Source organism: Zingiber officinale, chromosome 5A, assembly GCF_018446385.1.
Source record: "Zingiber officinale cultivar Zhangliang chromosome 5A, Zo_v1.1, whole genome shotgun sequence".
Classification (NCBI taxonomy): Eukaryota; Viridiplantae; Streptophyta; class Magnoliopsida; order Zingiberales; family Zingiberaceae; genus Zingiber; species Zingiber officinale.
In genome coordinates, this window is record NC_055994.1 from 148283848 (window position 1) to 148297269 (window position 13422).

At 40.2% G+C, this 13422-nt stretch overlaps 1 protein-coding gene across 1 annotated transcript; it reads right to left on the reverse strand.

Annotated features, from left to right (window-relative positions):
- Positions 1 to 768: 768 nt before the first annotated feature.
- LOC121980155 (protein ENHANCED DISEASE RESISTANCE 2-like) lies at positions 769 to 5488 on the reverse strand. The gene is made up of 3 exons (XM_042532118.1): positions 5484 to 5488; positions 2973 to 3473; positions 769 to 1212 (listed from the first exon to the last, which is right to left on the reverse strand). Coding segments are annotated over exons 1-3 (507 nt in total). The 3' UTR covers positions 769 to 1211.
- Between the last annotated feature and the right edge of the window lie 7934 nt (positions 5489 to 13422).

The following is a 13422-nucleotide window of genomic DNA, read 5'->3' on the forward strand; positions in this document are numbered from 1 at the left end:
TTGTTTCGATATATACTGTGCTAAAATGTTATTTTGGCAGTAAATTTATACTTATTTCTTTTTTATATTGTCCTGAAAATGGGCTTATTCTAAGGTGTATTATTTTCATAGATTAATTTTGGAATACACAATGTTCAACTTGTGATGCTTCATATTCCAGCAAACATGTACCTAGCTCCATCTTCTTTCTTGAACCAGAAGCCTACCATCACTTTGAATGAAATAAGTGGTACTTTCTTTCTTGCTCCTGATAATGGTACGACAAAAGTGTCTGTGACAAACATACTTTTACATTGCAATTTATGTTTTGTGAAATTGTTCGGGTATGGAACCGCAACAGCCGAGTGGATACTTTGATGAATCTGGTGACGATATTTCATGTAGCAGGTGCGTGATGCTTTATATGATATTGCTGTTTTGGTTCAGTTTGAAGTTGAACTCTTCACTGAGGCATCCTTCGTTTGTCATTCCCATTGAAGATCTTGAAGAAAACTTGGTCTTATTATCAGTTGTACAAACATCTACAGATATCGATGTGACCACTAACTTTGAGCAGGCATTGCACAAGTCGAAGAAAATCATAAAACCACAAGGACAAATTCTTGTAAATGCTTAGAGTGCCTACTTTGCATCTTGATCAAAATGAGCAGCTTCTGTTGTGCCTGAATGACACACAAGGCTTCCTTTTACATCTTGGCTACCACTTGGATGAAGATCCTGTCACTGCAAATGCCTCTTTATTTATACCAAAAAACTGTAAAATTAAACTGATAGAAGAAGCAATCGCAATACTGAATGATTCAAGATTCATCTAATACAACAGTGAGGAGTGAATTAAACAATTTACAAACGACCAAATCACCAAAATGAATGCTTCAATCATTGAATCAGGAACAAATACACAAATATATATCTTTACAAATGACCTCTCCCCCTCTTTCATGGAAGATTCATATTCTTTCCAATGCCACAGGAAGTTAAGAGACAGCATAAATGTGTACGGGGTGACTACTATTCACATGATGTCAGTCAAAAGTAGAACATCGAGACTTTTCTCCCTTCTTTTTCAATGAATAAATGAAGCAGGGCACTGTGAGGATATTTTAATAGATCATGAAATGGAGTTACGATGAGTCTATCATCCATCAGAAGATACTGAGAGTTAAGTACAAACACGAAGTTGCCTGGGATAATATAATGCATTCGTGATTTCTGCAAGCAACGAAGCAACTAGTTATGGCAAGATCTAAAATATAAACTAAAGATGTGCATATTCATGTTGGATTAGAAGCCACCTATTAGTAAAGGATAAATAGATAGTCTAATGAATATGAGAAGCAGCTGCATTAAAAATTTGATGAGAAATCATATGAAGTCTAGTACAATTTTACAGGAAGCATATGTAATGTTGTAAATGAAGACGATGTTCGTGAACAAGTTTGATCCCGACTCAATAAGAACTTATTTATGTTCGTTTAAGGTCTAAAATTAAAAAGTAGATATTTGATTCACAGAAATTTTACACACGAACATGCTTGACAAGAGATATTTGATTACTTATTTACAAAGATGCTCTTAAGGTTAGGGTTGTAAACGAGCCTAGCCGAGCCGAGCTTTATATTATTCAAGCTTGTTTGATAAGGTGATCGAGCCAAGTTGAGCCGAGCCTTAAATGAACCAAACTGTTGAAATGATGGTTCAAACTTGGCTTGGTTTTTCCTTTTTACGAGCTTGAGCTTGGTTCATTTAGATGTTATCAAACTCTTAGTTCAACCTTGTTTGAATGTTTTAAGCTTTTATATTTTTAAACTTGTTTAGTTGGTTAGTAAGCTAGATTTTGAGAGCTTCTTTGTTTATTTACTTTATTGATAAGAGTTTTATTGATGAACAATTTACAAATTCTATATTCACGAACAATTCACAATCTCATGAACATTAATTAGTTGAATACATATGTGTTCAAGCTTGTTTATTTAGTTTAATGAGTTGTTCATACTTGTTTATTTAATTAACCTTGTGTATATTGAACAAATATAAATAAGCTCTTACCAATCTGCATATCAATCTTGTTCACAAACGTTTGGTTCATTTATAGCCCTACTTAAGGCAACAACTATTTAGAAGGATGCAATTTATTCAGAAATCACAGTTATGGACCATAGCTTATTAGTTACGAGGTAGAGAACAAGTATTTGTTTAATCGCCGTACATAATAAATATTACATGATGATGCCACTAAGCCAATATTAACTAGATAGTTCAGAATGAGCAGTTGCTTATAAAAATACAAGCCTCAACATTAAATAACAAGACTCTTACATTCACTAATAAGTCAAAAATAAGGGGCATCAGTATGACCAATGTAAACCCGAGTATATTCTCTAATATACTAGTTGATCATTTTGAAGTCAAGACCAGAAACAATGATATAACACTGTAATGTAAGTCTTGAGGATGAATGATAATTGATCCTCGCTAGCATAAGTGTGGATCTTAACAAATCTGTTTAGACTAGGTGTCATCAGTAAATGGAGCAAGCCTCAGTGGCACCGAGATGTGGTGCAAAAGAAGGGACAGAAGTGTCACTTGTTATGAGATTTCATTAAGCGTGTATAATATAAAGAACTTTCAGATAAAAAAATTAGAATTGAAAATTTGTGATGATAAATGCATCAGGTTTACAAGAAAGAAAATAGATGACAGAAAACATAAAAATCTCTAATCCTGATAATGAAGTAGATATTATGGTAGATAAAGATCAAAAGGTCAATGCAGTCTTATTTGGATACCCACAGCGTGCGTTTCTAAGACCCTTTTCCTATATTTAAAGATAACTAAAGTAGAATATTGTTGTAATTCATCGATTAACTTGAGGTTGTAAAAATAAGAATCTTTAATCGAACAAATACCACCACAAGTAAAAGCCAAAACTTGACAGAAACAATGAAAAATAAAGTTTGATAACATATTACCAAGTTTCATCATTCTTCTTTGTATCATTTTCTCCATGAAGATTTCCATTGGTATGATCTGACATGATGGATGAAGGTTCTAGACTCCCTTGCAGTGGCAGGTTGGTAAAACCAAATCCAATTGATCTCCACAATCTTGTGGGAAGCAGTGGTGGATGGCTTCCAGCATCTGCATCAGATGTCAGATCATAATGACCAGCTGAAGCTGGATTTAGATTCGAGAACCTTACAGCTCCGAGGATTTGCTCAGGAAGTTCTTCTTCAGTCTGGCTCTCGATCAGGAATGCTAAATCTACTGTTAATATTGTTACATAACCAAATGCCAAGTGCACAATTGCATTTGCAATAATTGAAGATCCAATATCCACATCTACCTCGATGTAATTCAACCCAGATGTGTACTTGCAAGAAACAGCTCTCCCTAGAATACATATAGCCTGCTCGCCAACAGCCGTTCTCACTATCCATGGACCCTGGACTATATTAGCTATCAGTTTAAGCCTGAATTACCGTTTCTTCTTTGTCCAGAGTGGATTCTTAATCTAGTTCATCTATCTTCGTTTGGAGGGCAATATTGTGCTTCGGCTCCTTCTTCGAATCTGTACATCTCGTTTCATGGACTTCAAATGTTGAAAACATTTCTTCTAAGGTGACAGATTCTAAATCTTTAGATATATAGTATGCATCTACTAATGATGACCACTCGATAGTTCTAGGAAATGCATTAAGCACGTACCTTAGCGAATCTTGATTCCTTACCTTTTCTCCGAGATTCGTGAGTCCGATGATTAGTTCCTTCATTCTTGAGTGAAGATATGCAACGGTTTCTTCTGCTTCCAATTTTATATTACTCAGCTGGTTCCTTAGCCGATCCCGTCTCACGAGCTTGGCTTCGAACGTCCCTTCGTGTAGCTCAAGGGACTTCTCCTAAAGCTCCTTTGCTGAGTTGTAGGTGCCGATCCGGTTGACTTCTTTGTGGTGGTAAAATGCTCAGCAGATGAAACTATGTTTTGACGTTTGCCACGAAGTCGGTCTGCTCCTTCTTCGTCCATTGGTATTCTTCTTTACCTTCGGGTGCTATAAAATTGAACTTCATTATTAAAAGCAAGTCAAAATCGGTTTTAAAAAAATACCTCCATTCACTTTTTCCAGCTCACGAACTCCCCTTCAAACTTTGGTGAATAATGCTTGGTCTGGCCATCTCGTGTGCTTCGTTTGGCGGTTAGTCCTCTTGAAACATCCTGGCTTTGATGCCACTTGTTAGGATCCTCGGCGACCGGCTAGAAGGGGTGAATAGCCCTTGCACAAATTAAGCAAATGAACATTTCTCAACTTATAACTTAATTAAAATAACACTTGCATAAGAATAATAAAAGAGACTAAAAGGAAAGAGGCACAACAGGTTTACTTGGTTATAACCAGGGAGGTTGTTAATCCAAGACAGATGAAGTCGCACTAATTTCTCATTCAGACGGAGAAACCTCTTTACAGCAATGAACGCACAAAAACAGAAGCTAAACAGAAAACTGAACGAGTACAAGTGTTGTTTCTCTTTTTCTTGTTGTATTTAGCTTATGGGAGCAGGGCTGCTTATATAGCCCTGCTCGGGGCGCCTTGAAGGGTTCCAAGTGCTTGGAATGAGATAATATATTATCTCCGATGCAACAGTGTGTGCCACGTCGAATATGGCTAAGTTTCGGGTGCAGGGCACCCGGAAGGGTTCAGGGCAGCCGGAAGGGTTCCGGGCGCCCCGGACTGGTCCGGGCACCCGGAGCCCCAGAAGTCAGCCTTTTACTTACTTTTGGTCCCGATCTCCTGCTTTGGTTTCACTCACAACGGTCCAAGTCTTCCGCTCTGACCCCGCTTGTTTGGGTGATTTCGGCCATCTGGAATAGGACTCACCCAAACCAAACTTCCGGCCTTCTCGAGTAAGCTTCCGCTCCGGCTTCTCATCCCTCGAAAACACCGCGCGCCTCCTTCTCGTCCACTCGTGTACTCTTCCGCAGCACCTCGTACCCCAGACGCACCGAACCCGTCGGCTCTCTCCTATGTCATCCTTCTCGCTAGCTGCGTCTTTTGCTTGACGTCCTGTGCTCCTAAGTTCTTGCATACTTAGACACAAGGTTAAAGACAACAGGACCTAACTTAACTTATTTGATCACATCAAAACTACCTTGGGATACCAACACAATTATCTTGTACCTACAACAAGGAGTGTTGCCGATCGACCCTAAGCTAGCTCGGCAGGTAAAAATAGAGTCAACCGCTTCACCCTTATTGGAGATCAACTGTATAGACGTGCATTCTCCCAGCCTTTACTCAAATATTTTGGACCGGACGGAGTTGATTACATTCTATATGAAATTCATCAAGGTTGCTGTGGCAACCACGTCAGGGGGAGGATGTCAGCTCGCAAGGTGCTACTGGTAAGTTGTTTTTAGTCTACTCTGTAGGTAGATGGCAATCGACTAGTAGCTACTAATGTCTCTTGTCAGAAGCATCAGAACATACCTCATCGCTCAACAGAACTACTAAAGATGTCGATAGTTTCATGCCCTCTCAACTAGTGGGGAATGGATATTGTAGGTCCTTTCCCCATCACCCTAGCTTAGAAAAGGTTATTACTTGTTGTAATAGACTATTTCTCCAAATGGGTGGAGGTCGAAGTCCTGATCAAGATCATCGAACGGGCTGTGATCAAGTTCTTGTGAGCTAATATCTTGTGCCTATTTGAGATCCCTCATAAGTTGGTCTCGAATAACGGTTAGTAATTCTAAGGGAGCAAAATTTAGGAATGGTGCCAAGAGTTAGGTATTACCCAAACCTTCACCTTTATATCATATCCTTAGAGTAACGATCAGACCGAAGTCACGAACAAAGAGATTGTCAAGGGACTCAAAGTGAAACTTGATCATGTGGGAGGTGACTAGGTCGAGGAACTCCTGAGCATCCTATGGGCTTGCCATACAACTCCCCAGGAGAGAATAGGACTAACTCCTTTCCAATTAGTCTATAGCAATAAAGTAATTGTCCCCATTGAGATTAGCGGAGAATCTGCTCGACGATTACTGTATGACCAAGATAATGTTGATCAGTGCCTTCTCGAGCTAGACCTTATCAATGAGGCTAGAGAAAGAACTACTACTTGGCTGATAGCTTATAGGCAATGAATGCAACAAAATAACAATTGGCGGGTGATTCCTCGCTTCTTCCAAGAAAGTGATTTAGTCTAGAAGAGGACAAAGCCGGTCAGAGATGTAACCAAGATGGTACCCCAGTGGAATGGAACTTACAAAGTTGTCAAGAACTCTTATCTAGTGTCTACTATCTTTAGGATGCCAATGGTAAGGAGTTGGATCGCCCATGGAGAGCCAATTACCTCCAACTTCATGATCACACTTGAAAGCATTTTGTACTTGTACTTGTACCAATTTCTATCTAATGAAAAGGTCCTAAACTCTCGCCACAGCTGCGAGTTATAAGTGTGAAAGGCCCACATGCCCAACAATCATTCTGTCATCTATTCCAGACTCTCACCACAACTGTGAATTATAAATGTGCAAGGCCAACGTACCTAATGACCATCCGTTTGCTATCCCAGACTCTCATTACAGCTGCTTGTTATAAGCGTGTAAGGCTCACGCGCCCATCGACCATCCGGTCGGCTATCCTAGACTCTCATTGTAGCTGTGAGTTATAAGTGTATAAGGCTCACATGCCTAATGATCATCTGATTGGCTATCCCAAACTCTCACCACAGCTATGAGTTATAAGCGTACAAGACTCACGCACCCAACGACCATCTAACCGGCTGTCCCAGACTCTCGCCACAGTTGCGAGTTAAAAGTGTGCAAGGTTCACGCGCCCAATGACTATCCGGACTTCTGTTCGTCCCAGATTCTTACCACAACTATAAGTTATAAGTGTGCAAGGCTCATGTGCCAACGACCATCCGATCGGCTGTCTTAGACTCCCGCCATAGCTGCAAGTTATAAGCGTGCAAGACTCACACACCCAACGACTATCCATTCGGTTGTCCTAGACTCTTGCCACAACTACGAGTTATAAGCATGCAAGGCTCACGCGCCCAATGATCATCAGGTCGGCTATCCCAAACTCTCGCCACAACTGAGAGTTATAAGCATGCAAGACTCATGCGCCCAACAACCATCCGGTCGATCATCCTAAACTCTCGCCACAACTGCGAGTTATAAACGTGCAAAGCTCACGCACCAACGACCATCCGGTTGGTTATCCTAAACTCTTACCATAGCTACGAGTTATAAGCATGCAAGGTCACACATCCAATGACAAGGATATAAATGTATGTCGAATATGCTCATGCAACGAAATAAAATACATGTAAAATAATACCAAATTCTATGCATAAAATGCACACATCATATATCAAGAAGGGCAAATCATTCATCTTAGCTTCTACTAGTTAAGACCAAATCCCCCCACCAAATCCACTACAAACTAACAAAGAAACATAGGATATGAACAAACAAAAGTGAGAGAAAATGAAGAGGGCAAGGGGAGAGAACGTCTTTCTATATATTTTTTTTAGTTGACACCGGATATTCAGCTTAAACTAATTAATCATAGGTGATTGATTAACAACAAAAGTAGGAAATAGTATTAGAAAATTAGGGTAACCTAGTCCCAAAAATATAATATATGTGGTAAAAGGTAAATACGCTCACCCCTAGGGTCCCTGTCCTAAGACGAATATGGAGGAGATAAATCACGATGACCAAGAAGGCAAGTGACAGGTGGGGTGAGGTTTACACGGGTTGCAGGGATTTACGGTCCGCCAACCCCGAGAATCGACTCCTAGACCTTATGTGGTATCAATTCTACCACTTACCATCTCAGCTAGCATGTGGGGGTAACAAAAATACAATATGGATTCTATGATAGCTGGTAGATGTTACATTGTCATACTCTCTTAACAAAGTGCCGTGGAATCTCTATTTTTCCACAAGGAACTAGCTAGAGCAACTACAACATGGATTTTTCAATTATAATATAGACCCCCATGTTATAATTTATACAAGAGGAATGAATACATATGCTTATTCTTTACAATAAAAAACATAAAGTAGATAGATTTATTTCCCAAGACTCTGCATAATACCTTCTGTTTAATCAGATAAAACAATTTTGTAACTCTATTCTATAGCGTGTTCAATTCCATAAATTACTATTATATATATCCTTCCAACTTCATGCTCAATGGTCTTGTTTCTTATTCCTGAAAGTTGAAACATGTGGCAAAAAGGTTATTCGTTCGTCCCAACGCTCCCGTCAATCTGTCCCTAGGCTAACATGGAGGAGGTAAATCATGGGTGGCTACTAGCCATTAGTGCAAATGGCCAAGACATGGGGGAGGTTATGCTCGGTCATGCTGAGTTTCGACCCCAAGACTTCATGTGGTAATACCCCATGTCTTAACCATCACACCGCTCCGAGGGGACTTCTGAAAGTTGAAACATGGAGATATTGAAGATGTTTTACTAATTGAAAAATGGTAGAGATGGTAATGGTAGAACTTATTTTCAAAGAGACCAGGTCATTTTTGTTTGTTTTTTAAATCTAAATTTCTACTATTTTTATAGTCCCTATTCTTTATGTTTATAAGGCTGGTTGGATTTCAGTCTTTTTCATTGAATGAAATGTTGAGTTTTGTTTTAAATTTAAAACAATTTTTGTAGTGTTTTTTAGTCCCACATTGCTAAGTGGAGAAGCTTGGAAGGGCTTATATATGAAGCCCTTCCATCCTTGCTTAGCAATAATAAGAAGACCTACACGTATGCGCGGGCCAAGCCCAAATCGAGTGGATTTGGGGGGTTCGAGCCGGAAATCCATAAATCGGGCGTCACGTGCGGGGGGTGCAAATCCCCAGCCCGTGGGCCTTGCACTCACGGGCGGCCCGGTCTGTTTTTGCTGGTTTCTGGTTTGGTCTCGTTTCTGGTCAGCAGCGCTCCGCGTCGTATGAGGATCTAAACTCATCCGCGCGTGAGAAGAGGAAGTGCGTCCCTTCCTCTGCACTGTTTCGAAGTGTATAAATACACTTCCTCCGTTCCTTCTAAAAACACACCGAAGCAAAGCATTTCTTCTGCCTTCTGCTTCTTCTTCTCTCCCCTTGTTCCGAGTTCTGAGGCTTGGTTTGCGATTTGAGGTTGAGTCCGAGTGCGGTGCTCGTTTTGGAGTGCATCTACGAGCGACGCGAGCGGTTGTCGGATCTTGGGAGGATTTTGCCGGAGAGCCTTTGCGCCGTGGACGGCAATCAATTCTCTAAAGACAGTCGGCACGTCCGACGCTTCGACCGGAGATACACAATTTCTTAACCCTTTGCTGTTATTAAAGTTTATTACATGCTCGTCGTTTATTAGTGCAATTAAATATTACTGTTTTAACATAATTAGTTCTATTACAGTTATTACATGAAATATAGCTAAAATATATAATTTCTAGGCAAAACTGATGTTGCACCTCTTTGTATCTGTTTGTCATATATTAGTCGATTATTTAATGTAGTTCTCTACTTGTTTGACATTATCACTTTTTTCTGTAAGTCGTACCTTGAAACTTTGAGCAGTTAAGGAGATATCCTTGAGCTTGAGAATTATCTGCAAATTAAGTAGGTTTTTTTTTTTCTCTCACTGGATTGTTAATGACATTTTGTATAGACTGTTTGCTTTCGTGATACATCCATCAGCCACACTGGTGCAAGCTAGCTGTGTTTATCCTTTTTTTCGTGATACATGTCTTATCCCAGTGCCTGACATGAGCACCGTCAATAGAGGCAGCGTCTTTCGGTGCATGGAAAAAACATCAAATGGGCGATATGTGAAAAGAGAAAGCACAGGCATGGGGAGATCACTGTGAGTGGCTCGTCTACCAATCCAAGTTTTAATTAGGTACGTACGCCCTTGCAAGGTGACAATGAATTATTATTGATTATTTACAGTATATTAATATCAAATATTTTGTATATAGAGATAGTACAAATTAATTAAGGAGGTTTAATTGTTTTATTAATTCGTGTTTAATTTGTTGTTGTTACAGCACTGTTACTTCAATTTGACAAGGAAGATGCTGAGCTGCCCACTGAGCTGGTCGCCTGCGCATAGACGGCACAAACGTACTCCTCTGCTACCTTTTGCCGCGGCGTTCAGGTCTTGCTCTCCGGTGCCAACATCACCAACCCGGACTCTATCTGTTAGATGCAGCACGAAGATGGAACTTTGTTTTGAGCGTGAATCACTTTTCTTAAGGAAATTTTGTCCCCATTATGTTGCTGCCGGATTTTAACGACAAATTCCCTCCAGTATACTCAAAACAATGTAGAATCTATAGACAACAATTCTATAGATTCTCCCAAGACAAATTAGAGAATGAAAAGTGATTTCCGAGAAGATATTAAAAGGATGTATATATAGTGAACAATGTAACATTTGGGAAAAGTTGTGGAAACACCTTTTCATGAATGGGCACGTTAACTGTCACATTTGTTCACCAAGAAAAATTCAAAATTAAATTAATTCCGAATTTTCTATATGTGCCCACGTGCCCATCTTTGACATATATATAAATGAAAAATGATATTCTTAAGGAAAAATCTCAAGGATAGACACATAAATGATGGGACCCACAAAAAGTGAAATGGTCCCACCATTTATGTGTCTTTCCACTTGGCTACTAAGGTCACCAATTAAATACAACATACTTGATGCACATCCTTTAATAAACCTATCAAACATCTTTATTCTTTTCAATGTGGGACTAAACATATACCACTATTTCAACACTATCTTCCGGTGGAGCACGTACATGGGCACTGGCAGCTCGATGAGGAAGAAGGGTGGCGACCGGGGGTATGGCCAGGTTGATCCGGCCGCGCTTGGCACCGAACAGGGTCACGGCGATGGCCTTGTCGACGAAGAATGATCTCATTAGTAGCTTGAATGCAATACTTGTTCTTGCATATAACTAATATATATATATATATATATATATATATATATATATATTATCCTTTTGTCAAAAGAGTTCCAACATAGATTTATCTTAAATCCAAGCAAAATGTCATTAAAATAAAAAGTGGACGTGGAATGTAGAACATAGAAGCAATTAACTTTCTAATGTGGTTCTTGAGAAGGGAACACATTCTGCATGTACAAGCTTTTAGTTAACCAAGTGAAGCTACACCTTTTTATGTTCAGAACATGGGTTTCAGCCTCAGTGAAGTGGTAGTTAACCATGTTCAGAACATGCGCTCCAACTTAGCATGTCCTTGATTCGGTCAATGCATCCTATACGACGTTAGATAATCTTGTTGCCAGACATTATAAGTATACATTAATTAAATGGTCTGAGTTGATAATTTCAAGCTACTAATGAGACTTTTTCTGCCAATAGAAATCACCTCAAAGGTTTTCAGTTCATTTAGCAATTGTGTTGCGTTATAATTGACACATAGTTGCTCTTGAATTGCAAGAAATCTGGGGACAAGGATTCCAAGATTATGCTTACTTGCGAGCCATCATCTATATATGGTCGCACCATGGGTTCAGAACATTATTCAGCCTCAGTGAAGTGGTAGTTAACCATGTTCAGAACATGCGCTCCAACTGACTGTCCTTTCTTCATCTTAGCATTCATGGCTTTCTTAATCGCCTTATGCTTAGAATGACTAGACTGCTGTCCAAACATAGCTTGTAGAGAATCCATTATTTCACAAGCATTCTCCACTTGCTCGTGCTTCAGCCTAAGCACATCGTTCATTCCAGCCAACACATAGCCTTTAACTTTGTTGTTTTTCCGACCTGGCACAAGGTCAATTGTCAGGATAGAGGTCAAAGTCAAGGTGGTCAAGGTCTGAGTGCTAGAGGGCCGAACGGAGGGCAATGACAATGACCGATCGGGCAGTCAGGCCTCGACGGGCGAGAGACAGGTCCGAGCATATCTTCAGTCTAGCTCGGGATGATGTGCAAGACAACCAATGCTCATACAGAACAGTAGGATGTTGAGGGAGACCGGGTAACCTGTCCGAACAGAGGGAAGGCAGGTGCTACAAAACCATCGCATATGAGAGTCATCGAGGTCGACAGAGCGGAAAAGTCCCGACCGAGTGGCTACCCCGCTCGCCAAGCAGTGGGACATGGTTGCGGACGGAGCGGAATCCTAGCCGAGCGGCTACCCCGCTCGGCCAAGCAACGAGACCACTGTAGTATCTCTCGACTTCCTTTTGGGAGGTAGTGTTGTTGACACGAGGCATAGTCGACAGGTGGATCGTACGACGGAAGCTTATACTGTCTTATCAATTATGTTAAGATCATAACATAATTGAACCGCTGGGCACTGCCTCAGTGACGAAAACGTAGCCATTGGTCTCGCTCGGCCTAGCAACGGGACCACTGTAGTATCTCTCTGACGGTTCTGAGTCATGCCATAAGAAGAAGTCACATCCCCTTTGCTGAATTTCAAATCAACTTAATCAAAATTCAATAATTAAAAATTTCACAACAGTGTGTTGATATAACGAAAACTTACTCTATATTTTGGATATGAAAAAAATCGCCTTCCTGATTAGATTCTGTCCATGATGTCTGGAGACTAGCTCGTAACTCACAATAACATAATATTGGGGGGTTTCAGATTGCTCATTGTTTATACGTCGTTGAGCGAAAGAAGATGCTAATGAAGAGCAAGCTACTATGATTTTTCTTTCCTTGTACCTGAATAACACTAATATGAGAAAAAGACATAAATTAGATTAAAACATATTTTTTTCGACGAAAAAATCTAACAACAACCCCCAACGTACATAAAATGCCTTAATTCAGTCCAAGAGTGTCACACTCAACATTACCTGTCCATCATGTAAAACCTTTAAGTAACTTATATCAGCATTTGCATGAATTTTATTTTACACACGAGCTAAATGTGAAAGGGTATGTAGCAAAAGTTACAGAAACTTCCTATGAATCAAATAATCAAATTCAGATATTCAAAAAACAGCAACATCAACTCAAAGGGGCATCAAATTGTATATACAAAATCAAATTTTAAATATAAAAAATTTAGGTAAAATAGAATTCTTGTGTGCTACTAAATAATGTTCCAAGCAAATACAATTCAGGTTTGCAACTGATATGAAAATTTTCAATAATGTTCCAAGCAAACAAAATTTAGGTTTGCAACTGATATGAGCAGTTTTCAACCACGATTACCTAATTCAAGGAGGGAGGCCGTTGGAGGGGGCCGCGGAAGGGAGGCCGTTGGAGGTTGCGGACGTTGCGGAGGTCGCGGGAGGGAGGTTGCGGAGGTCGCTAGAGGAGGCCGTGGGAGGGAGGTCGGCGATGCTGGAGGGAGGTCGGGGCGGATGCTGTAGGTCGCTGGAGGTTCTTGGAGGTCGGCGATGCTGGAGGGAGGCCGCGGA